The sequence below is a fragment of the Theropithecus gelada genome, chromosome 8, assembly GCF_003255815.1.
Source record: "Theropithecus gelada isolate Dixy chromosome 8, Tgel_1.0, whole genome shotgun sequence".
Lineage (NCBI taxonomy): Eukaryota > Metazoa > Chordata > Mammalia > Primates > Cercopithecidae > Theropithecus > Theropithecus gelada.
In genome coordinates, this window is record NC_037676.1 from 40,236,175 (window position 1) to 40,262,679 (window position 26,505).

Consider the following 26,505-nt stretch of genomic DNA (forward strand, 5'->3'; position numbering starts at 1 on the left):
CACCAACTCTACCCTTCAATGAATTCGTCCAACTCAGTTTCCATCTGCTTCACCCTCTCAGGCACATAGAGGCTCCTCTTCCCCATGCACTCAAGGTGAAGGCCAGTGTTCCCAGGGGCCTTGCCTGGGGAGCAGGAGGTGCCAACCAAGATTTTACACCTAGAGAGCAAGTCACAGAGTTTTTGCCACAGAACAAAACCACCCAACTGCAGAGCTGGAGGAGATCACAGATCACCTATGGTGACCCCTTCAACGCGCCTAAGGAAACAGGCTCGGAGATTTGAGCTGACTGGCCAAAGTCACAAACAGTTCAGTAGCAGTGCAGAAACTAGGTGCCAGGACTCCAGAACTTGTGTTATTTTTTTTTCTTACCCCATATTTTATCTTCTAACGCAAGTCTTTGTTTTTGTTTTTTAACAAGTGGGTAAACTGAGCCACTGAGTGCTTTGGTGACTTGCGGGTGCTGACACAGTAGGTGGTAGAACCAGGCACTGGGCTCACACCTGTACAACTCCTAAGGCTACAAATGTTCTTTCCAATGCACTCTTTAAATCCTAGGCATTACAGCACAGCCTTTATGCTAATCCCTGCTAACCGCTGGAATCAGCTAAGGAAGTGACTCCTGCCCGGAGAACCAGCAGTTCTAAATGGACTTGCTGCCAACACTGAAACTTAAACAAAAGAGGTCTATTTGGCACTCAAAGTAATAAACAAAATACCAAGACCATAGGAGTGTTCCCCAAACTTACAAAGATGGCACTCAGTTTGTATAATGGCATCACTGCAGAGAAATCCCTCCTGGGCTTCTCAGAAACTCTTCTGGAGGATGGTGGATTAGCAGCATGTTCCAGACAGTGTCTCTCTCAAGTGCTGGGGGACGAAGTGAGCCTCGGGCCTCACCAGTGGAGACCAAGTCCCTGGGAAGGTCAGATCAGCTGGAAAAGGCAGCTGCCCGGCACAGCCAGGCTCACCAGGCAGATGTGCTATGCACACACAGACAGACGCGCAGGAGGGCACATGTACACAGCCCATCACCCCACACACTACCCACATCTGTCTACACCCACACTTCACAGATTGACCCATACACAGGCAAACACAGACACAAACACACATGTGTGCACAGCAGGTGATCCCTTGTGTCCCCCGGCTATACACAGGCATCAACAGACACCTACATCTCGCAGACATAGCCCCATGTGCACAGAGGCATAAACACACACATACCACACACGCACCTCCCCTTGTCCCTTATTGTCACTGCAGCCTCTCCTGCCTCCCTCTTTCAGGGAAACTCCAGACACCTGGGCTAACCCAGCCCCACAGGCCCTCATGAATGCCATTCCCAGTGCAATGCTTTAGGGCTGGCTCCGGAGGCACTGTGCCTCCTGCCCCTGATCAATAACAAGGTCTGGAAAGAAAAGTCAGGGCCATTTATGGGTCCTAATGACAACTGCTCTTGGTAATGGCCAGTCCTGCGGTGACCCAAGTATGAGTTGATTACAGGTTCTGGCTCCCACTCTGCACACGCAGAACGCAGGTGTCCCGGGGCACTGACCGCTGCAGATGGCCCCTTCCCTGACGGCCAGGGCAGCTGTGCTGACCTCATCAGCCACCTCCCGAGGGCTCCTTCAAGTGGGTGGCCCTGAGCAGGCCCAGACCCAACAGGCACCACCCTGAGCCCTCTCCTCAGGGACATGGCTCCAGGGCTCCTCTCTCCCTCCCACCCTCACTCAGAGGCTCCCTGTCCAAAACGTCTCACCACTGGTGTCTGCAGTTCTGCCATTAGGACTTCATTATTTGATTAATGAGGTCTCCCTCTTCTTGTCCTCCTCTTCCTCCTCTTCTCTTTTTTTTTTTTTTTTTTTTTTTTTGAGGTCTTTTTTAAAGATATAAGACAGTCATGTTTTAAAATAGGTTCCCAGTGTCTCTGTGTTGCCAACAAGGCCGAATCTCCATTCTGTAAGAAAGCAGTCAGATAGCTGCACAAGCTGTCTTTTGCCTGTTTTGTCATCATTTCTAGACACTCGCCACCACAGCCTGATAAGCTAACCACAAAAAGATGCACCACTCCCCAGTGCAGCGTCGCAGCTCCTGGTCTGATCTCCGCTGGGATTATCTTCCTAGGCCCACCTTTGCTGCCTGACAAATGCCTACCAGGTCCATGGAGGACAAATGCCTACCAGGTCCATGGAGGACAGCACAGGGTCTCTCATCTCTGCAGCTCCCCTTTCTCATTTCCTTGAAGACCAGCTCCCTGCTCTATGCTCCCGTGGCTCCCAGCTCTTCTCTATCACAGGCATCTCTGCATCTCCTGACCTCCTCTAGATGGTAAGTCCTGGCAGAGTAGAACTGCTTCCCAGTCACACCCCATGACCATTTTCTGGACACTCACCAGCGTGGAGCCTAGCACGCATACCATGCAATTAGCCTTGACTGGGTCTGTGACACTAACATGAGATTAGGTTAATCCAGGCGTTTCCTCCCTGAGGCAGGAAACACCATGAGGAGCAGCACAAAGGCACTGTGAGCCAGGGCTGGAGCATGGACAGAGGCACCTTGGCGAAGCCTGTGACAAACCCAAAGCTTCTGCCTCAAACAGGCCCCAGGAGTGCAGACAGCAAGGTACCCCAGTGTGGCCAGGGGCCCCTCAATACAGACACCCTCAACCTCTCCTCCAAAACTCACCAGCCCCTGTCTGGCCAGCCCGAGGCTCACTGCGGGGCTTCACACTCATAACACACTTCAAAGGCAACACACCCCAGGCAGAATTACACCATTAAAAACCTCCGCTCCTGGACTCAGGTGTGCAGGTAAAAGCTATCTATGGCCAACAGAGTTTTCACCTTCCTTACCCAGGGCTTAACTTGGGTTCAGAGCACTTGGAGGGAGGAGACGGCTGCAGAATTCTTTGCAGCAAGGACCCCATAGCAGCCCCTTTTGGCTCTGATTATTGATATGGTTAGGATTTGTGTCCCCACCCAAATCTCTTCTTGAACTATAATCCCCAGGTGTTGAGGGAGAGACTTGGTGGGAGGTGACTGGATCACAGGGACAGTTTCCCCCATGCTGTTCTCATGATAGTGAGTGAGTTCTCACAAGAGCTGATGGTTTTATAAGGGGTTCTTCCCCCTTCACTTCCTTTACACACTCTCACCTGCTGCCATGTAGAACGTGCCTGCTCCCCCTTATGCCATGGCTGTAAGTTTCCTGAGGTCTCCCCAGCCATGTGGACCTGTGAGTCAATTAAGCCTCTTTTCTTTATAAAGTATCCAGAATGGTGTAGTATCTTTATAGCCTGTGAGAACAAACTAATACAATTATGGAGACTTCCCTCTTCCCAAGCCCTGGGAAGAAATGATATCAACACTTCTGTTTACACAGCTAAAATCTTTTTGGATGTGGATTCTAGTCAACAGATGTGGTATAGACTAAGCAGGACTCAGTAAAAGCCCAACGATTGTTGAATTATCTCTGCAAGAGTGCACACCTTCTGCAGGTGGTTAGATTTTCAAAAGAAAACACATGCACAAACACACATCATGAGCCTGTTTTTAAATGAATGTGTGTTAAGAGTAAAGACCCTGTAACCGGAGAGTTTGGGTGCCGGCTGGCATTTGGCACTGTGCGGACATCTTGGCTTCTAGTGCCTCTACATCTCAGAACAAAGGTCAGAACTCTTTCCAGCCAGCCCTGCATCCTGTAAGTGGAAGCAGTGGCTGCGGATTACATGGAGATGAGAGGCCGCTCTCAAGGCTCCAATCTTGCCTGTGCACTTCTCAGCACCTTGCCCAGGGCTGACAACAAGTACTTACCTGACTGAACTCCTTCCCCTCGCAGCTATGCACTCCCTGGGTGTCATCTCTGACTCGGGCCCATGGCCACAACCACGAGGGAACCCTGAAACACATGGGCCATTCATTCCAACTGCTGCACCACAGGAGCAGGTGCAGCCTTGCTGGGACCTCGTCACCCTTTGAGCTGGGTACACAGACAGCTGCAAATCGGAAGAAGCAACTCCCCCTCCCATACCTCGATCCAGCCTTTGAGTCCCCACGCTGTGGGCCAGGGCTAACCAGAACACAGAATGGGGAGTGAGTTGTTATAACTGACAAATGACAAACCAACATTCTCCTCTGTATTTATGTACCAGCTTAGGTTTCATCAATTGAAGAATTACTACTTGCTTTGAGTCTTAACTCCCTTTCCCTGTCCTCGTCTCCTGACACCAGGAATGCCCTCCTCTACTTTCTCCATTAATCTTCAGCCTGACAGTTAGATCCTCATCTCCTCCAAGAAACTTCCCTGAATTTCTCCAGGCCCCACCGAACACCCCTGCCTCCTTCAGGCCTGAGAGCTAGAACTACACACAAAGGCATCTGAAGATACAAAGAACAGAGACAAACAAGCATGGCAAAGGCCTGTCTCACCCACCAGATTCTTGGGGGTTTTGTGGGGGGGTTTGTTTTTGTTTCTGTTTTGAGACAAGGTCTCGCCCTGTTTCAGACCCAGGCTGGAGTGCAGTGTCCTGAACACAGCTCACTGCAACCTCGACCTCGCAGGCTCAAACGCACGTCCCACCAAGTAGCTGGGAACACAATGTGCCACCACATCTGGCTATTTTTTTATTTTTTGTAGAGACAGGGTCTTGAACTCCTGGGCTCAATCTTCCTGCCTCAGCCTCCCAAAGCACTGGGATTACGGGCGTGAGCCACCACACTTGGCCTCCAGATTCTTAAATATGTTGAGGGCAAGAACAGGGTCCTCCATATGGTGCTGAGACCAAAGGAAAAGTGGAGGGTGCCCAGGCTGTCTATGAGCCTGAGAGGCAAGCACAGCGGGCTGGCACGGCCACCCTATGGAGTACCGCAGGAGGGAATGCGCTCTCCAGGCACCAGCTGTTCTCAGGGTTTAAAGTGCTTATCCAGGCTTGTTTCTAGCTCTGGTGCCACCGACATACAGTTGGGGATTTCCTTCAGCCATAAGCCATTCCCCAAAGCTGAATGCATCCGTTGCGGAAGACGCCAGTGTGAAATAATTTTCAAAGAGCTCACAAAGAGAAGAGAACACATCTGAGGTAGTCCCAAAAGGAAATGTCCTGCGGAGAAAGCTGATGGAAGGGCTAGAGAAAACAAGAGAGAGAAAATCCCCCTCATAATCCTGCCTGAATGAGAAAGAACATCATTTAGGGAAGCTGGTTTCTCGTTTTCTCCCCACTGCCAAAGTACTATTTTGGCACCTCTTTACAACTCACAGACATCCTTTCAGAATTTGTAAATGATTTCCCTTAATTCCTGCCCTACAGAAAATACCTCTTTTATGCCTTCAAATATATGCAAGTCAGTAAGCATCTATTACCTGCACATCAGTCCCTAAGAACTGTCAAATAACCTCAGCTCTCAGGCTCACAGCCCCCCAAACCTAACAGACCAACACCTTTTACATTCAAGACTCAAACATCTATATGGAAGCTCTGCACATGCACCGAGATCCCAACCCCAAAAGCCCAAACAGACACAAATGTCACCTTCTCTCAGGAGTCCCCAGTTCTTGCTCCTGCCCCTTTGAGGAGTTGAGATGAGAAGGACCCAGGGTGCAGCATGAGTTATGGGAGCTACCCACAACCATCTTAAACTCAGCCCTGCAGGAAGAACCCCAAGGCTAGTGGGACACAGAAACTCCAGCATCTGGGGCTGGCTGGGACTGTAAGAACAAGCAGTTTATAATCCAGCAGTCTCCCTGAAAAAACCACTATCATTCACTACAGGCCGGTGCAGTGGCTCACGCCTGGAATCCCAGCACTTTGGGAGGCCAAGGTGGGCGGATCATGAGGTCAGGAGTTCGAGACCAGCCTGGCCAACATGGTGAAACCCTGTCTCTACTAAAAATACAAAAATTAGCCAGGCATGGTGGCGCACGCCTGTAATCCCAGCTACTCAGGAGGCTGAGGCAGGAGAATTGCTTGAACCCAGGAGGCAGAGGTTTCAGTGAGCTGAGATCACGACACTGCATTCCAGCCTAGATGAGAAAGAGAGACTCCATCTCAAAAAAGAAAAGAAAAGAAAAGAAAAGAAGTTAGCCGAGCGTAGTGGTGGGTGCCTGTAATCCCAGCTACTTGGGAGGCTGAGGCAGAAGAAATGCTTGAACCCAGGAGGCAGAGGTTGCAATGAGCCGAGATCACACCACTGCACGCCAGCCTGGGCGACAAGAACAAGAGGCTGTCAAAAAAAAAAAAAAAATCACTACAGTACCTTCCCTGGAAAGACCTGGAAGACTTCATTTCATCTCTTCCCCATCATCACCATTCATGTGTCCATCCACCCCCTCACTTAAATATGTGCTGCGGCACTCACAGAACTCAACTTACCTAATTCCCAAATGGGTCTCCCACAGCCACCCACTAGCAAAGCCAGAGACACTGGGGGAGCATCTGCAGCAAAATTTTTTTTTTTTTGCCACTGTCATTAACACTCAGCAGAATCCAGAAGATGACTTCACCCCCTACCACCACGCCCTAGTCCCGGCTCCCAAATCAGTCAACATGTCCAGCCCCTGCCAAAGTGGTTCAACAAATGTCTATTTTCAAAGAAACCTAAGCTTGCTGCGTCTGGTTCACTGTCCTCATAACTCATCACCAACTATTTGTGGGATGCGAAGGGGAACCATCCTGAGCCTGCCCCCTCTGAATTAGGAAGTCCCCAGGTGCCAGCAGTAAGAGGCACTCAAACCCAGGGAGGCTCACGCTACAGGGGCAGCTCCTGCACACACTGACGATGGGGCAAAGTCCCTCTTCTTGGTCGCCCAGACAGACAGACTGCGGTGCCAGGTCCTCTGAGCACGGTGGGAGTGACAAGCACGAGCGGCAGGCCAGACCCCCTACACAGCAAAGCTATAGTTCAAATATGTATTGTATGTGTCTGGTTTTCACACGGAGTTTGCAACCTGCCAGTTAGTAGTGTTTACCTTGGTAAAAATTCACGGGAAATCTTAGTCTGAACAGGCCCAGAGTTTATTTTACTGCCAGATAAACAACTTTCTTTGATAAATCATCCATGTGACAGTGTTCCTGAAAGACTAAACAAAGATTTCAAGCACAATCTATAGGCCTTTGAGAAGCCTTCCAAAGCGAACGCATGTTTAATTGGCTGCCCTAAGGTCGAGGCAGGCCAATGGTCTGACATTTCCTTGGCCATTTGTTCTTCTTAAACACACACACACACACACACACACAGAGATTGGAGCTTCCAGCACATTTCTGCAAAACTGGATGAAACTTACCAATATTTAAACGCTCATTCGCCTTATAATGCATAGTCTATTTTTTGGTTAAAGGAAGTGAATATCACAAGGCAAGTATTGGGGTTGGGGAAGGGAAAACTGCCCCAGAGATACTGCTGGAAAAAAAAGGGGACAGAGGGAAGTAAAACAGCACAAAGGGGCTCTGAAGTCCCTCATACATAAGTCCTGCTAAATTAGAAGAAGAACATGTTAGGTACAGGGTTTCTAAAAAACACACAAATGAAACTTCAGTGGGCCTATCCTGGAACACCAGGCAGTCACAGCTCCCACATTCAGCCCTCATCACTGTCTGGAGGCTTCCAGGTTTACCTTGACATAAGGATGTCATCTCACTAAAACCCAGATCTCCTAACTTCTAGTTAGGGTTTGGCTTTCCGAGGGGGAGTTGTTTGTTATTGTTATTGTTAACTACAGCACCTTGAAGCTGCATAAAGCAGTTTTTCTGTGGGGTTTTTTTTTCTTTTGAGAAAGAGTTTCGCACTGTCGTCCAGACTGGAGTGCAGCAGCGCAATCTCAACTCACTGCAACCTTGGTCTCTAGGTTCAAGCGATTCTTCTGCCTCAGCCTCCTGAGTAGCTGGGATTACAGGCGCCTGCCACCATCCCCAGCTAACTTTTGTATTTTTAGTAGAGATGGGGTTTTGCCATTTTGGCCAGGCTGATCTTGAACTTCTGACCTCAGGTGATCCACCCACCTTGGCCTCCCAAAGTGCTGGGATTACAGGCATGAGCCACCGCGCCCGGCAGCCTAAAGCTATTAAAGGTCTTCAAAATGGGTTTTTAAAAACACTTCTTCAGTTGAATCCTCTGTTAACCAGAGAATTAACTAGCATATTCCATTCTTCTTCCTAAAAAACTTCTCCCCCAACAAGCTGATTTCATTAGTGCTAGAATTTTCCTTCCTGGGCTAAATTTCATCCTAAAACAATTCTTTCCAATAAGAAGATTTAATAATTATTACAGATTGAACAGCCACCGTATTCCAGGAACTGTGCACACTTGATTAAATCCAATTCTCCCAACACAGTCATGTAGGAATTCTCATCCATAGTTGGCTGATGAGGAGCCAGGCTGAGGGAGGTTACGAGACTTTCTGGTGGTCGCTTAGCTTAATGGGTTGGGATTTAATCCAAGTCTGTTTGGCCCAGAGCCCGTGTTCTTTCCATTCTGCTACACTGCCGGCTTTCCCACCAATAAGGGAGCCACTGATTGCTGAGCTCCTTCTGTGTGCTGGGCACAGACATCAGTCCATTTAAATTCTACAAACCCTGAGGGTAAAGGAGCACCTGATGCCCCTGCCCAGGAAGCTCCTCAACTACTGTCCACTGTGATGGGTGTGAGAGGATGGGAAGGAGCAAGGGTGTGCAATCTGGCCTGGCTGCCAGGGAAGTGCTGGTGGGCAGTAACAGGGTTCCAGGTACAGTGCTCCTGGGTCATTGAATGCCTAACTCCTTTACTTTTTTTGTCTTATTGCCTTCAGTCAGTAAGGTGAGGGCATGGACTGGCTGATCTCTGATGTCCTATCCAACTCAACACTGCTTTACAATGGCAAAGTGGTACAGGGGCTCACTTCAGTAGCACACACGGTAAAACTGGAACAATACAGAGAAGATTCACATGGCCACCGTGCAAGAAAAACATGTGAGTTCGTGAAGTGTTCTGTATTTTCAAAGGATAAGATGTAGGATACAGTCTTCAGTAGCACAGCTAGGCAACTATAGTTAACGATCATTTACTGTATATTTCAAATTACCTAGAAGAGTAGATTTGGAACATTTCCAACATAAAGATCAGGATTTCAGGTAGTAGATATCCCAATTACTCAATTTTTTTTTTTTTTTTTTGAGACAGAGTCCTGCTTTGTTGCCCAGGCTGGAGTACAGTGGTGTGATCATGGCTCACTGTAGCCTCAAATTCCTGGGTTCAAGCAATCCTCCCACCTCAGCCTCCCAAGTAGCTGGGACTACAGGTGTGTGCCACCATACCCAGTTAATATTCAATTTGTAATGGGGATGGGGTTTCAGTATGTTTCCTGTGGTGTTGAGGCTAGTCTGGAACTCCTGACCTCAAGCAGTCCTTCTGCCTCACCCTCCCAAAGCACTGAGATTACAGATGTGAGACAGCATGCCCAGCCCCAGTTACCCAGGTTTGATCATTACACATTGGATGCTTTTATCAAAATATCAAACATACTCCATAAATATGTGCAACTCTTTTATATCCATTAAAAAATATTTAAGTGGTACAGGTGAGCAACACAGCACCCAAAGAAACGGGCAGTTCGCATGAGCTGTGAACAGCCCCCTCGTCCCACTCGTCCCTTGTCCCTTCTTCTTTACCCACCTCCAGAAAAGCTTCAGAAAATAAAGGTGAACTTGAGGGCAAATCCTTCTCTCCACTCCCCTTCTTACGAGAGTTTGTAGTCGTATCCAAAGATGAGGACATGATGCATAGTAAAATAAGCCAGATGCAGAAAGACAAACACTGGCGCAGCCTCCATCTCTTCACTGCCCGCCCACCCCCACCCCCCACCTCCCATGCACAAGAAGTCTGCTCAGAAAGAGACACAGGCTCTCAGCTGGGAGTCACACCTCTAGTGCACTGAGCAATCGACCAATCTCAGGTTTTTACGTACCTAAAACATCCTAACTGCTCCATTTCGTACAGATCTGTGGATAGGATATGTATCTTCAGTAACAATAAAACTCAGTTGTTTTCCACCTACGAATTCCACCCCCAGGGTAACAATTCCTTCCATATCTGATTTCATTTGACCAAATGAGATTCTGGATGCTTATATGCTCAGTCACCCAAAACAGGGCATGTAGTTTTCCCTGAACTTAATACACAAGTTGCCGATACCCACCTTGAAAAGAGCCTTCTCCTTTAAAAAACAAAAAAAACAAAAAAAGTCCATCATGCCTGTAATCCCAGCATTTTGGGAGGCCAAGGTGGGGGGATCACTTGGGGTCAAGAGTTCAAGACCAGCCTGGCCAACATGGTGAAACCCCATCTCTACTAAAAATACAAAAATTAGCCAGGTGTGGTGGCGGGCGCCTGTAGTCCCAGCTACTTGGGAGACTGAGGCAGGAGAATTGCTTGAGCCTGGGGGGGCAGAGATTGCAGTGAGCTGAGATCACGCCACTGCACTCCAGCCAGGGTAGAGCAAGACTCAGTCTCAAAAAAAAAAAAAAAAAAAAAAAATTCCAACATCCACATGCAGTATCCCCTATCATTCATACACTCAGCTGACAAACTTTCATTTTACGTCTACCATGCATAAGACACTGCCGGGGACTATTTGAGTGCAAATGGGCCTTACTTTGTTCATTCCAAGACACAGGTTTTCTGCGCATTTCTGCAAGAAGTATTTTTTTTGTTTTTCTGTTTTTTCTGTCAGTAGTGCAAATTGAATAGTGTGTCTCACAATACCTTCTCCCACCAGGTAAAACATGGCATCAGATACAGAGGCTGCTCTCGGGCAGCCTGCAGGTGCTGCAGTGACTGTGCTAGCAGCCAGCTTGCTTCGTCTTTGGGAGGAAACCCAAGGTTTACTTTGGAAAGGCTGAGCCTACTCTCTGCAAGAGCTCAAACTTCCCGTCAGACTAAAACGCTGTCCCCCAAACAGCAGCACAGCCAAGACACCTTGAAAGAAGTTGGAGGCAGAGTGAGAACAGATTAGCGGAGGTACGGAGGTGCGGGAAACTCTGAAAACATTTCTACTAGGAAATACTCGCTAATGCTAACTGTGAAAGCTGATGTTCTTTTCCTTCCTATTTGACTAACCTTAATGTTGCATAGTACAGCTTTTCTCTTTAGGAGGAAATATATATATGGAAAAAAGAATCCTTCCAGATGGCAAGGAAAGTTTCTAGGGGCAAAGAAATCCTTTTCCATAAGGAGAAAATACTGGGCTGAAGAAATTGCCACCTGAACTCTCAAGCTCAAAACACTGAAGAAAGCAGTACAAGTGGAAGCTCTGAACTCTCCTAGCAGAAGTATATCACCATGCAGATTGCCCCCACAAAAGCTTACGGGTGTTTACAGATACTGCAGAAGAAGCCAGAGAAAGTGGCCAGAGGCAGGAATTAACCTCACCGCAATTATAAATAAATCAGATCCTCATATCCCTGGAATAAGCCAACCCAAAGGGAAGACGGCTGTGGGTGCTGAGCTGTTAACAGCAAGATGATTAGTGTGGCGGCTCGCAAATACTATATTGGGCTATTTAAGAGGCAAGGGTGGCACCCTGTTGTCACAGAGCAGGAAAATCAGAGAGAGAACAAAAAACAGAGCCCTGCGAGCTGACGGAAGCCAGCAGACAGGCCGGTCGCCATGTTCAATGTGGTGACTTTGCCCAGTCTAAGTCTTGGCTCCCACATCTGGTGCTTGATCCAGGTTGATCAGCTGCACTTCTGAGCATCAGCACCCAGGCTTTTCTGCTCATGTTTTTTTCCTGTTGGGGCAAAAATGTGCCCTGAACTGAGGGGGCACAGGGCTGGAGACACGAGTGACTAAGCAGATCTGCCAAGGGGTTAAAGCGCATTGCATGGGGAGAAGGTCAGGGGTCAGATATGCCCAGCTCCACAGAGGCTGCCAGGGACCAGAGATGCAGTGGCAGGTGGATGAGGGTGCTGCTTACCCAGGGAAATGTACCCCCTTATTCCCAGAGCTCACAGAGAGCCTTCCAGCACCCTGATGTCTTCCCACTGAGGATGTCAGGGCCACTTAATGCAAAGTTTGATCCCTGGAGGAGGGAGTCAAGCATTCTCTTTCTTCTCTGCTGTGTGTCAGCTTGCATTGTTCAATTTCTTTGTTTCCTAACTGAATCCCATCAGTGTGGCTGACTGCCTCACTTACTTGAAGTGAGCTGAGCTAGGAAACACGTTTCTCGACAAGGGTGCATTCTCTGAGGTGCTAAGAAGGGCAGAGCTAAGCTCAGCCCCTGCAGAGAGAGAAAGAAAAAAAAATTCCTATATATTGTTTTATGAGAACATTACAGACAAAAAACCAAAAAGGTTTCTCCTGCAACCAGCTCAAAAAAGCCTGCTATACACCATACGCACACTAAGGAGGTCAGCGCCTCCGTGGCGAAGCTCAGAGGCTGTGCATCGACTCTTAAGTGACAAGGCCAGGTGGCAGAGTGTAAAAGGACTCCAGTTGGGAAAGTCAAATTCCTTCTTTATCAATTAAGAGGACTGGATAAGATCTAGGTCTAGAAGGAACCCAAAAGTTCTGTGAACCCAAGAAGAAAATATTGTCAGGGCTAAAGGAACCCAATCCCAAACAGCTAATCACTCAGATTCCACAAACCCTGATTGGTTATCAACATGAGATCCTCCATCCTCTTCCGTGTACAGGATGCTGGCTGATTTGACAGGTGTCTGCTGCCATGGGAAGAAGATGTCCGTTCCAGGTGAGTTACCTGAGTGCCCTCTAGACTCCTGCCCTACACCTTAAGGTCAACCTTGCCAGATTCAAATTCTTTCCCAAGGCTTGCCTCTTCAGCCTATGTGGCAAAGGGTCTGAATCCGCCAATTTCTGTCTTTTTAAAAAAATAATACTCATGTGTTACATTTACTTAGAGGAAGAGTTTCACCCTCGATCCGTATCTATAGAACTCAAAAAGCACTCGGTATACAGGGAATCCTCACTGACAAATTTGAGGTAATGCAGAAACAGACAAGTAACTCACACTGCTGCATTATAGAGAACACATCAATCTTCCCCATGTATGGAAATAAGACACACGGTCTCCAGTTCAGCTCTGGTGGCCATCTACATCCAGCTTCCATCTTCATCCACAATTGCAATACCCTGAGAATGACCGTCATGAGGCATGATTCCCTCCGACTTTCGTGTGTCCTCCCACGTGTGTGCAGCTTACTTTGACAGGGCTCTTTGCAGGAACATGTACTTTATCAGGTTTGATTAATGAAAACATGGCCTGGGATGCCTCCGAATGAACTCCCATCACCTATCTTTACACTTTTCCAGATAAGAATTCTGCAAGAAAGCCGATCTCAGGGACACAAGGCAGGAATTATGAGAAACACATTGTTCAGCATCACACTGATCCTTCTGAAAGTGTGGCTTGGCCAGAGCCACTTTTCTGCATCCATGTCAGATAGACGCGAGAGAGAGGGAGCTGGCCTTCCAAAGGGATGCCGTTTACATTTACTTGGCTCAGAGGAGAGACTCTCGGGGTGTGGTGAATTCGGGTCGTCTGTAGGTCAGACTATAACAGACCATCCCTGAAAGGCCCCAAGACCCCTGGCAGCTCCCCCACCTCCCCCTGATCCCCACCAGCTCCTCCTCCTCCTGGAGCTGAGAGTGCTGGTTCAGAATTCTCTTTTGATGGAGAGTGACAGGAAGAAGAGAGAAAAACCACACTACTGTGGGAATGTCCATTTTCTTTGCCTTGCACAACCTGATAAGGACCCTCCTGTGAATCCCCTAAGCATTGAAATCTCCCCTCCCTGGGAAGGCACCCGGAGGGCAGCCGTTTAAATCCTGGACAGAGTCATGCTGACACCTAGGGGTAGATGTTTAAAAAAAAAAAAAAAAAGAGCCAGTCCGGAAAAAGCTGGGCCCAACCAGATGCAGGAACAGGTGGCAACTTGTACCTCCTGCAGCTTCCGAGAAGGAGCTGCTGTCCTTCCCTGCTCCTCTCGACCTGTCCCCAATTCAGCCTCCCTGCATGCCTAGAGAAGATCCCCAAAAATCTGTCCAGCGATCCCCCACAAAGGAGGGCAAAGTATGGCCTTCATAAAAACTGGCTGGGTCTGGACCCTGTCTAGTCTCCCATCTGCCTGAGAAAAGCAGCTATTTGGAGAGGAATGAGGTAGAGAATGTAGAAAGCTGCAAGGAGATACACCAGCAGGGCCTCCATCCGGCAGGGACACAGACCAGGAGGTTCCAAACCTTCCAGAGGCAGCTAGAAACGCTTTCTTACCAAACTCGCTGGCGCAGAGATGTTCAATGATGGCTTCGGATTTCAACTCGTTGTCACAGGGAGGACACACCGTTGTGCCTGGGAAAGGAAGTAGGGAGAAACGGAGCTGTAAGTTACAGAGCAGGAAGGGAGCAGCCCCTGGGGAAGAGATCGGCCCTGGGTCCAGGCTGAAAGTGACTAAAGGTCTTCTGGAACTTATGAAGGGGACCTGAGAATTGAAAAGAAGAAGGCTTGAGCCCAGGGTCTACAATCAGAGCAGGCGCAGGTTTCTTGAAACATTTTGGCCCAGAGCTGCTAAATGTGACACAGTTATTTAAGCCAGCATGACCTGAGGCTGGGTGGGGGCAGGTCATGTGAATGATGACTTGTGGGACGCTGTGAGTGCCGGGAAAAGCTGGCTTACGAACTCATAGAGATCTCTTCCTGGCGTTTGTTTCCCATCCTCTCCCTTCTCCTTTCAATACCTCCCTCCGATTCCTGCCCCCTTCCCATTTCCACACTCCCAGCTAGCCTGCTGATCCCTCTGACCAGATCTCCGGGAGTCAAGAGAGAAAGAAACTCAGCCAGACTCACAAACTCCAGCCCTCAGCCCCTGAACACTTCCTCTCCAAAAGGGCCACCGCAGCAGGAGGCCAGGGCAGGCGGGCGGGGTGGGGCACTAGCAGGCGCTGCCAAATGGGAGGACAGGGCTGGATAGGAAGGGGCCCTTCAGAGGCTCTTTCCTGGGCAACTGTGAAGTGCTTTGAAGAGGAGGTGTGTGGGGGCAGATGTGCATAACGCTGGGAGGCAGCTCCACTGCCTGGGAGGAGATATCTGAGCCAATATACTTCTGAAGTCGGAAGAGGTAAAGGACCCCTGCTTCCCAGGACAGAGGGAGAGCCAGACAGTGCTTTCCTCCAAGAGCTGAAGTGGCTTATCATCATTGTCATCATCCTCACCTATCAAGCAGCCTGGAGCTTACTGACTGTCTAGGAAATATCATGAGCACATTCTAGGGGCACCCCAACCCCAGGCACAGCACAGGAGGCCAAGCCAGGCTGGAGCTGAAGAGCACAGGAAAGTCACACCTGACACTGCACTCAGGGAGAGCAGGTGGGGCTTGGTGTGCTTGGAGCCCACTGTTCTTCATCCTCCTCCACCGTGGCTTCTGTGGCAGCATCTCCCTCCCCATCAGCTCCCGCTATGGCTCAGACATTGAAATAGGCAAAGGCTCCACAAGTGGAAGAGAAGAGTGGACCTGCAGAGCACCCCCAGCTCAAGGCTGCCCTCAGGACACAGATGCCCATAGACCACTCCCCATTTCCAAGCAGGGTCCCTGCAGGGCCCAGCAGAGACCTTATCCTTAGTTTTTATTGACATATTCTTCTCCCACCTTTATTCTGCACCCAGGAGCAAACACCTTCCAGATTCTCAGTGCGGTTAAGAACCACGCTCCAAGCAGACGATGGCATGACTGTCCTTAGCCCAGATGCTGGAAATCTGCTTTGCACCCAGAACTTGAGATTGGGTTCTAGAGGTGGTCATTCTCACAAAGGAGACAAGAATTTTGCATTATGGTTTTTGCTTCCGCTTGGGGAAGAGGAAGTGTGACAACATGGAAAAGACCAGGTTGCTTGCACAAGGAGAGTGAACTGTGCTTTTGGGTTTTCCTTGTTTAGGTTATTTTGAAAAAAGAAAAGTGGGATTTACACAAACACACATTGCAAGGTTCTGTGAATACAATCTTGACCAAATAGCAAAGTCACAGTGATCCGAATATAAAGGGCACATCTTGCCCACTCCACACACTCATTGCATCTCCTCTGGACGCTTGAAGTTCACCTGACCCAACCAGCCAAGGATGGCTCTGCACTTCTCAGGGACATTTTCCTCAGTCCCATCAAATATGTTTTGACTTCAGTGCCTCTCAGAATGGCAGGAGCTCATTGGGGTGGGCTCTGTGTGTTTTTATCACGGCTTTCCCCTATCTCAGCTTTTCTAACAGCTGACTCTGGAGCAGCCTGATCCAGAGAGAGAAAGAGAAATGTGTGATGCGGTATTAATCTGCACCTCATTGGTACGTCTTAGGGCCGTACAGGCTGCGTCTGCAGGAGAAATCCACCCAGTCATCCTTCTGAAAGGTGGAACTAAACAGCTGTTTTCAGGTGTATTTCAAATAATGTTTAAAGCAAATGAACAACAACAACAACAACAAAAAAGTTTTGTGTTTATTAATATTTAAGGGGGTGTGGAGGAGACAGCCCAACAACTGAATCAGGATTAAGAGATTTTTGTAATATATCAATCCACACACACAAGTGCGCACGCTCTCTCTCACTCTCTCTCTCTCTCTCTTTTCTCTTTCCCTCTCTCACATACAACCCCCACAATCTTCCCTGGCCAGTTCCTGGGGGTCCAAAAAGGAGCCCTAAGGAAGGCTTTCTGGGGGAACTGAGGGCTTTGTGGCCTCTGCCAGGCTGATTAAATGCACGACATGCCCAAACAACAACAAAATCAAACCCAGTGCGCTGGCTCATACAACTTCAACCAGTAAAACCAGGCAGAGAGGGAAACAACAATGCATCAGCCTGGGAGTTCACAGTTCTAGTGGAAGTGCCAAATTTAGAAATAACTTCCCTAGAAAAAGAACAATTGCCTCTTCCATAACAGAAGCTGCTATGGCTTGGGTATCAGCCTTTGTGGGGGGAAAAATGTCAAGTCATTTCTCATTATCAGGTTTCTCCTTAGTAACACATGACCACGGAGAGCTGGCCAATACCCCAAAACTGAATATGCCCAAGTGTGTGAAAAGAAACTAGTATGCAAAGATACAACACTGCTTTGAAAATGCATTTTAATTTTAAAGAATAAAAGCATAAAGAATAAACGAATAAAAGAGTAGTGCATGCGTACTTATTCTCATTGGAAAGTACCAGTTATTACTCCACAGCCACAAGCCATAAGGTTATGAGGATCAGCAGTCAGGTTTGTCTTGACCTGCCCTCTACACACCTACACACACACACACACACACACACACACGCCCCACCCTTCCCTCCACAAGGACCTCGGAGGAAATCACGTGGGGCTCCCTTACACCAGGGATTGCAGTCCTGGGGAGGATGGTGTGCCCTCTCAGGGCAGAGCCCCCCACCAAAACCACTGAGGGGAAAACCAGTTCCAAGCCCCACTCCCGACCGGCCCTCTCCCCGCTTTTCTCTTTGTTCCTCAAAGACCTGTCTTGAGAGGGTGACTACCTGAGCGCTGCTGGGAGGAGAGTGAGGACGGTACCAAGCCAGGCTGAGAAGGGCGCCGACTGCTGGAACTGCAGCCAAGGGGCAAAAGGTGTCCGGAAGACAGCGATTATGGGGTTTCCCCACCCCATCACAGCCTTTTGGGGGCTGGGGTGAGGATTCTTTCCTCTCTTCTGCAGGCAACCCGTCCAATCCCCCCATGTTCCCTGTGGACTGCAGCACCTTTTCCGCAGCCGATCCCCCTAAGGTGTCCACTCATGTCTGCAGCCAGTCCCAGAAAGAGACCATCGGTGGCCATTGGGAATGGACTCCAGCTCAGGGCTGGGCACGGCCTCTCAGGGCAGGGCCGGGCTAATCCCCACTGGCTGAGGAAGGGGAGAAGGAAATTCCCGCAGGCAGGGGATGGGTGCACGCCAACAGAACACAAGGCGCTTTGTTTGCTCCAGGTAACTGCTCAGTTCTCGCTCGCAAAGTGCAGATGTATCCGCTACCCACACTCCATTCCCACCACGAGTTGACCCTGAGAGCAGCGGTGCCCAGATCTGGCCACTGCGGACAATCAGTGCGTTTCCACCCAGCCATTTAACGTCAGTCACTGTGGACCCATCTCTTCCCTCCTTAGAATAAGCAAAAGCATCCAAAATTTGGGGTGTCCCTTTTCCCAACCTGCCCAAATCCTCACTCTGAGGAGCCAGGTGACTGTACGCCCCTCTTTTAGCATCAATAACAAGGTTAAAGACACTTTAGGTGAGCTAAGTGTAGGCAACCGTTCTCCCCACCCTAAAGGCCCTCCTCAAAAAGCCCTCAGGAAGCCTGTGTGTTGCTAAGCGCAGCTGGGGTACAGCTCCCCCATCCCTGACCCTCTCCACACCTCAGAGCCTAAACTTCGCTTCCAACGAATTCTGGGTTCAATTTACTGCTATCGAAGTCAGGCCTGTGACGTGCATATTTTATATTTATATTTATTTCATTTTGACTTCCCAGAATTTTTTTCTTCCCCCTCAAGAATAAGGGGGTTCTGAGAGGAACCTCGGGCCGGTCCCTCCGGCTATTAGGAAAGTCTCCAATTTGCAGGGCTGCTCTCCCCGGGAGGAGATGAACAATGAGCTAATTACATTTTTATCTTTCTAATGAGCTGAGGATTTGTGTAAATGAGAGAAGCAGGGGGTACGCGAGAGGGAGGGAGAAAATACTTTCCACCCCCAGCCCTGCGAGGGCAGAGCTGGTACCTGGAAGGGGTGGAGAAACAGAAGCCTCCATGATTCCTAAACTTTCTCAGCCAGTTCTGCAGCAATCCCGAAGCTACTTGACTGAATGACCAGGGAAGGAAAGGGCTTGGTTTTATTTTTTAAATCTTTGTCGAACCTATGAAAATAAACAAAAGCTGCGTCAAACATTCTCTCGGCCTTTCTGAACTTTCTACATTTTGCGTTTTGGTTTTTTCCTCCCGTCTAGGAGGTTAAAAACTTCGATAGGGTCTCGGAGTTCTCCCCGAGGAGAGGGAAGCTTCCCTGTTACTTAAAGCGCAAAGCTTTGCTTCAGGTATGGAAAAGGCGAAGCTGGATCCCAGGAAGAGTGGCTCCGGAGACCACAGCGAGTCCCTGCGAGGCCGAGGCACAGATCCACCGCTCCTGGGCCAGCCTTGCCGTGCACCTGGGTCGCGAGGGGCGCTGAGCGATACCTGGGACAGACCAGACGCGCTTAGGAATCACGTGCACAGCATGCGAGCAACCTCGGGCCGTCAGTCCCCAGCGCCTGGACCCAGCGGCGGGCAGGCGTAGGGTGGCGCTGGTTCTCCTGCAGCCCCCGCCGGGGGAGTGGGGGGGAGGCGGGGGCGGCTCGCGCACGTGGGAGGGGGCAGCCTTACCTTGGGGCTTGGAGGCTTCGGTGGCATTGGGCGGCGTCATGGCGATACAGACGTCCCCCTCGGGGAACTTGTCACACTTGAGCATCTCGGGCCAGTAGAAGCCGAAGAACTGCATGACCGGCTCGCACGAGTCGCGCACGGCCTCGCAGAGCCAGCGGCACGGGTAGATGGGCCGATCCAGGCAGACGGGCGCGAACAGCGAGCAGAGGAAGACCTGGGTGCCGGCGTGGCAGTTCTTGTTGAGCAGGGGCACCCAGCTGCTGGCCTGCTGCTTCACCTCCGCCATGGTCTCGTGCTCCAGCAGGTTGGGCAGCACCATCTTCTTGTAGCCTACGTTGTGGCACAGCCGCAGATCCGCGGGGATGTCCACGCACTGCGGCGGCTTGGTGTAGAAGCGCCCGCTCTGGTACGGGCCGATGTCCGACTGGAAGCTCACGTAGTCGTACTCGCTGGCCAAGCCCACTGCCAGGAGCGCGGCGCCCAGCGCCAGCAGCACTCCCAGGGCTGCCCCCCGGCAGCCCCCCGCGCTGCGCCCGCTGCCCATGCCGGCTCTGCTCCCGGTCCCCCGCGACGTCGGGGCTGCCTCCGCCGCCTCCCCGCGCGCGTCCCGCCGCAAACTTCCAGGGACCTCCTGGGACAAAAGGCGCCGTCCCCAGCGCTGTCCGGCTGTGCGGCCGCAAGCTGCTGCCCGGTTCCCCCAGCCGGTGGCGGCCCTTGGCCTGCGGTCGGAGGCGGCGCGGGCGGGGAGGCGGCCCTGAGGCTGGGTGCGCCCCGGCTCCAGGAGGTACAGCAAGCAGGAAGGCGCGGGGCGGCGGGCACGCAGCACCGACTCGCGAGGCTGCAGGGCTGGAGTGCGCGGGGCTCCTACGGCCGAGCCCTCGGAGCCGCCCCGCGCAGCCAATCAGCTCCCGGCGGGGCGAGCCGCACTCGTTACCACGTCCGTCACCGGCGCGGGAGCCAATCGCCTCCCTCGCGAGCGGGTTCGGTTTACTAGAACCAGCCACAGCTCAACATCCCTTAAAAAACAAAACCAAAAATACATAAATGAAAGGGGGAGGAGGAAAGAGACAAGGGGAAAAAAAGAGGGGGAATGGATCGCGGCGTGGGGTGGAGAGAGACCAGGGTAGACCCTGTAATTAACTCGCACTGGCTTGCAGAGAAGCGAGGAGCCTGGATCATACTTGCAAACCCATGACATTATGAAGGCTTTTTTTTTTTTTTTTTTTTTTTGAGACGGAGTTTCGCTGTTGTTGCCCAAGTTGGAGTGCAGTGGCACGATCTCGGCTCATTGCAACCTCCGCCTCCCGAGTTCAAGCGATTCTCCTGCCTCAGCCTCCCAAGTAGCTGGGATTACAGCCGCGCGCCACCATGCCGGCTAATTTTTTGTATTTTTAGTAGAGACGGGGTTTCACCATGTTAGTCAGGCTGGTCTCGAAACTCCTGACCTCAGGTGATCCGCCTGCCCTCGGCCTCCCAAACTTTTTTTCTTTTTTTTTTTTTTCTTTTTTTTTTTTAACACTGTTTCCTAATTTCAACCAACAGCCCTTTAGACTAGAGGCTCCTCTCCTGGGTTCTCTAGCTGCGGTGCAGACAGGTCGTTTCCCAACTAACTGGGGGTCAGGAACGCTGAAGCTTGTAAATCCCCAGCGGGCCTGGCTGGGCTCCCTGGAAGGCGAGGCGAGGGCGCAGTTGGAGTTGTTTGCTGTGAGCAGCGCCTCTCCAGGTGGGGCCGCCCATGGTGGCCCTCAACACTGGGGCAGTGGGTGGACTTTGCCCGGTGTGGCGGGAAGTCCTGCTAGCAACGGTATTAGCTTTGGGAGGACACTTTTTTAAACACACACAGATAGATAGATAGATAGATAGATAGATAGATAGATAGATAGATAGATAGATAGATAGATAGATAGATAGATTTAAATAGAAAAACTCTACTCAAGTCCTAGCCCAGGCGACAGCACATCTGTGTGTTTGTGGTGTGGAAAGCCAAAACATTAAAAACACATGTGCACTTATCAGCGTGGCTGGTGTGAATACCAAGTCCATCACTCAGACACACATGCTAAGGTCAGACGCAGTCCAGGAACGTCAAGTCAGAACCAAGGGTCCCCACTAGGGCAGACGCCAAGAGGACAGCATCAGCACAAACAGCTGGGCCCCCAGGAACGGAAGTCTCTCTGCTACCCTCTACCTCGAATTCCTGAGAATTCTTCGTAGATTTCAAACATTTCCCTGAGAGGGAGGGTTAAGCTCCGGAGAGCTGGGAGTGAGACCCGGACTATCCTGGGACAGAAGACCACAGCAAACAGTTCATGAAGTTCCTGGAGTCCCCACACCTTCTGTTCCTAAGCGCGGGTGGAGAGAGGCCGATGTCTTCATAACCGAATCTGAGCGCACACCCCATGTGGCAAAGGGGCCACAGATCTTAGCGTTCCACAGAGACACCGTAGGAGGCGCTGCCTTGCCGGCCAGCTTGTTTGTAAAGCTCTAGGGAGCTTGCTTTGGACTCTGCAGACCTAATTTCTTGATGGACAGATTCCAAGTGAAATGACTAGAGTTTGTGAAGAAGCAGGGCTATTTTCTTAAAGCAATCGTGCCCATACAGACCCGGTGATTCCACGATGCACACAGGAGGCTTCTGCAGAGGGATGACTTCTCTGTCATTTCATGGCCGATAGAAGATGCCTTGACACCCAAGAGGTGACACGGGGGCTGGGAGGAAGACACAGAGAAGAGAAAGCAAGATTTGGATGGCCAAGGGTTAATCCCAAGACAATTGGTGAGGCCAGCCTGTGGAGCTGAGGAAGACATTCCTCACAGAGAATAGACCGCAGGAGACCCGGCAACTGTGTCTCAATTCAAGGGGCATTTAGAGAAAAATGCTGTTTGGTAGGGGGTCTTTTTGTCTCCTAGGGCCAGGTCCTCTGCCTCAAGCCAAATGTGTCTTTGCTCATTGAAAAGATGGGTGTTTGCAGATAACATCCTCTCACCTCTGAACCCAGGCTTAGCTGACCGCTCAGTCACATTTCAGTTTTCTCGAATGGCAGGAGGGCCTGTGTCTGTCCACCGTTAAATGCTGGAAATTCATCCAGGTGACTGCCCTGGAAGTCCCAAGTCAAGAGTAAATCTCACAAATCCATTCAGGGGAAGACCTCGCCTGTGTCTGTTCACTCCACGTAGACTTTGATCACCTCCAGTTGCCACCTCCCCCACCCACCCCTAGTGGTCCTACTGCTTTACTGATCCCTGCTGGGAACACAACTGTCTCTGTGGAAAAGGGAGTGATGGGAGAAGACCCCAGAATCCTATATCCAGTGCACTCCTGACTCCTCCCAGACCCAGCTGGAAAGGAAAGACCTTAGACCTCAGTCCCACCGAGAGACTTTAATCCATTCCTGGGATGTGGGAGAGGGACCGCCCGCCCCCCACCCTTCCAGGCAATTCACATGCTGCATAACAGCCTCAGGCAGAACAACCTGAGGACTTTGTATTGCAGAGGTACATACAGTACTTTTGTCCTTTTACTTATTGTCAAATGTTTGCACTTCAAAATCCAGTCCCCCCTTTCCTAATGGCAAGTGTGTGTGTGTTTGTGTGTGCATGCACTCCTGTGTGTACAGGAGAAGATTCTGGAACAAAGGTCCTTTAAACATGCAACTGACATGACAGAGCTCCCAGATATGAGGGTTCCTGAGTATGAGAACTGTGGGCCAGGAGACATATCCTCCCTTCTTCTTGAATGGCTTAAATAAACAGAGGCAAAAATGCAGCTTTAACTTATGTTTCTCATTTCCCAAAAGTTCTGATTTTCCCACACTGCTAGATGCCCATGCATGAAGCCTGGAAGTACGTCCTCTGTTGCTTCAAAACACCAGCTTGAGGAGGCATTCGCAGTTCTTCAGCCTCCACAGAGGGTCACAGAGGGCCCCCCCAGGTGCCTCCCAGGTGGCCTCTTCCCACACACAGAGCTTTTTCCTGGCTTCTCCTGGAAAAACTGGGAGGGGAGCCTTCCCAGCCATAGCTCCCATTGTGTTCCACTATCATATCATCAGTGATTTCTGCCATCCTCTCCAAAGATACACTCACCTCACTCTCCCTCAGCCAACAGCACTGGGGAGGGAGCTCCACCTGAAGCTGGGTGTCCATGGGTCAGGGGCAATGCCAAGGAAAGCATGCTGGCCCACAGTCAGAAGACACAGGCTACAGCCTCAGCTCTGCTCCTAACTGGCTGGGTTGACTCATGGGAATCACACTTCCTCTTTCTGGCCTTAGTGTTCTCATCTGTGAAATGGAGCTATTAATGCCTGCCCAGCTGCCCTGCTAGCTCACAAGTGTGAATTCTCAGCATGTAGGGTCACTCGAGGCACATCCTTAGACTTTCAAGCAAGTCTGAAAGGGCCAAAATGGTATTCGATGTCAGATGCCGTGAAACCTGGTCATGCTCTTACTTGGACAAGCTTCTTCTGCATTCTGCCTCTGTAGATGTGTAATCCTGAGCCTTTTTAACTCTTTCAAGAACTGGCCTGACCTGCTACCTGAACTCTGGGAATGTCTGGGAAGCATCTTAAAAATTCGGAGTTGAAGGCAAATTCCAGCCCCATCTCTTCTTAGAGTAAGCACCCCTCCCTCTTCATCTTTTTTTTTTTTTCAATACGGGGTCTCACTCTGTTCTCCAGGCTGGAGTGCAGTGGCAGGACCTTGGCTCACTGCAGCCTTGACCTCCTGGGCTCAGGCAATCCTCCCACCTCAGCCTCCTAAGTAGCTGGGACTACAGATGCAGGCCACTACACCCAGCTATTTTTTTATTTTTATTTTTATTTATTATTATTTTTTTGGAGTGATGGGATTTTGCTATGTTATTCAGGCTGGTTTTGAACTCCTAGCCCCAAACAATCCTCCTGCCTCGGCCTCCCAGAGTGCTGGGATTACAGGCATGAGCCACCGCACCTAGTCCTCTGCACCATTCTTGACAGAAGCTAATGGAGCATTCCTTTTACTTGTTTGGGATATAGTCACCAAGTTCAAACAGTCCACTAGAATGTTGTTCCTTCCTTGAAGGGAAACTCTGCTCCCTATAATTTCTTACTAGGCCATCGTAGGATGAGTTCCTATCATAAGCAGCCAGGAAGACACCCTCAGCCAGCCCCAAACTGGGAGGCCAAGGTCACCATCCCTGCCCCTCTGTTCAGATGGTGACAACTGCCCACTCTCCAGGTGAGGCTCTGTCAAACTGGGCTTGACAATTTTTGTTCATTTATTACTACATTAATTAATTTATAATTTATATTATAAATATATTTATGGCTATAATTTGTATATAAATAAATGAAGATCTGCATACCACCTCCTAGAAAGAAGAGAACTAAAAATAAAAGGCATATTTTAAGATGACTTTTTAAATAGAAATAAAAATATCAAATGGACTATTTCTCTGATTAAAATTCTCACACACTCTTTGTCCACAGGAAAAAGCCCAAGCTCCAGGATAATATCAGGACCCAGCCCTGACCCCCATGACCTCTCCAGCATCACCTCCCCAGCACTCCGCGCCAGCCTAGTTTCCAGTCTCCAGAAATACTTGTACTTTCCCACCCAACGGCTTCTCGCTTGCCTCTCATCCTGGGCTCATGCTGTGTGCACATGCTGTTTTCTCTATCTGTAATGCCCTTCACTACTTTTGTACGAACTACTACTCATAGGGTTTCCAGATTTACAAATAAAAATACAGGACACCCATGGCCAGGCACAGTGGCTCCTACCTGTAATCCCAGAACTTTGGGAAAGTAAGGCAGGAGGATCTCTTGAGGCCAGGAGTTTGAGACCAGCCTGGGCAACATAGCAAGACCCTGTTTCTACAAATAATAATAATTTTTAAGAATTAGCTGATTAGGCACAATTTTAAGAATTTTAAGAATTAGCTGATTAAGAATTAGCTACAGGCACAGTGGTGCATGCCTGTAGTCCCAGCTTCTTAGGAGGCTGAGGCAGGAGGATCGCTTGAGCCCAGGAGTTTGAGGCTGCAGTGAGCTATGATCACACCACTGGACTCCAGCTTGGGTGACAGAATGGTACCCTGTCTTTAAAAATAAAAATTAAATGTAAATATTAAAAAATAGAACATCCAGTAAAATTTGAATTCCAGATCAACAAGAAAAAACTTATTAAGTCTGTCTCAAATATTACATGAGGCATACATGTACAATAAATTATTCATTGTTGAACTGAAATTCAGTTTACTGGGCATCCTATATTTTATCTGGCAAATCCACCCGCTTATCCTAATAGTGTTGCCTCCTCCAGGAAGCCAGGCCTGACCTCCTCCATTCCTAGTCATATTCACCCACTCTGTGCCTGCAGACACTCCCATCTACATTTATAACTGGTCCCTTCCGGGTACCTCGTACAGTGCAGTGAGCTCTTAGAGGCCAGGACCTTGTCTTATTTTGTCTCATCCGTTCCACATCTCCAGCATCTAGTACAATGCCATGCATATACGGAATGCTCAGTAATTACCCCCACCCCAACAAACAAAGGGGAGGCAGACGTGTGAAATACCCAGGTTCTTAGGGGTGCTACCCTTGCACATTGATTTTGTGCCATGTTTTCTGAGAACAAAGGCCATACGCCAGCATGAATAGCTCCCATAGTTCTCTTTGTCTTTGGAAAAGGAAAATCTTTTCTAGATCTGAATCCTAAGGGAATTGATCATCAGTTCCTTATACAAGGACAGCACACAGAGTGTGGGACTTCTCTATTGGATCTCTTCCCATCCCAGAGCTGACCCTGTGGACAAATGCCACATCCGATTCACTCCTCTCTGCCCAGGGCCTGCCCTGAGCGGGTCGCTCCATGGAGGGTGGGAGGCGACTGAGTTGGTCGACGCAGTGGCCCACTCCCACAAATCCCCACGCAATGCTGTATAAGAACATAGGCCGGCATCCAGGAGGCTGGAGTTTCTGGAAGCCTTGTATGCCAAGTGGGGGTGGGGACTGGGGAGCAAGAGAAGGTAGAAGGGGGCTCCACAGTGTGACACCTGGGGTCGGATCCTGACAAAGGGGCTCAAGGCTTGTCTGGGACATCACAGAGCACCAGACACAGGTCTTTAGGAAACCCCTACCCCTCTGGAAATCCCAGGGAAGTGAAAGTGAAGTGGCA

The 26,505-nt window shown here is 49.9% G+C and overlaps 1 protein-coding gene and 1 non-coding gene across 2 annotated transcripts in view; one reads left to right on the forward strand and one right to left on the reverse strand.

The window, feature by feature from the left end:
* SFRP1 (secreted frizzled related protein 1) overlaps positions 1-20,299 on the reverse strand; it is a 47,181-nt gene extending 26,882 nt beyond the window's left edge. The window contains exons 1-3 of the mRNA XM_025394034.1: positions 20,113-20,299; positions 19,354-19,931; positions 14,254-14,331 (exon numbers count right to left, since the gene is read on the reverse strand). Of these exons, the coding sequence (XP_025249819.1) occupies positions 14,254-14,331; positions 19,354-19,897 (622 nt within the window). The 5' untranslated portion in view covers positions 19,898-19,931; positions 20,113-20,299. The remainder of the gene's footprint in view (positions 1-14,253; positions 14,332-19,353; positions 19,932-20,112) is intronic.
* Positions 8,861-8,967, forward strand: LOC112630841. Its single transcript, XR_003120974.1, has one exon. It is a non-coding gene; the product is annotated as a U6 spliceosomal RNA (small nuclear RNA).
* Positions 20,300-26,505: the final 6,206 nt, after the last annotated feature.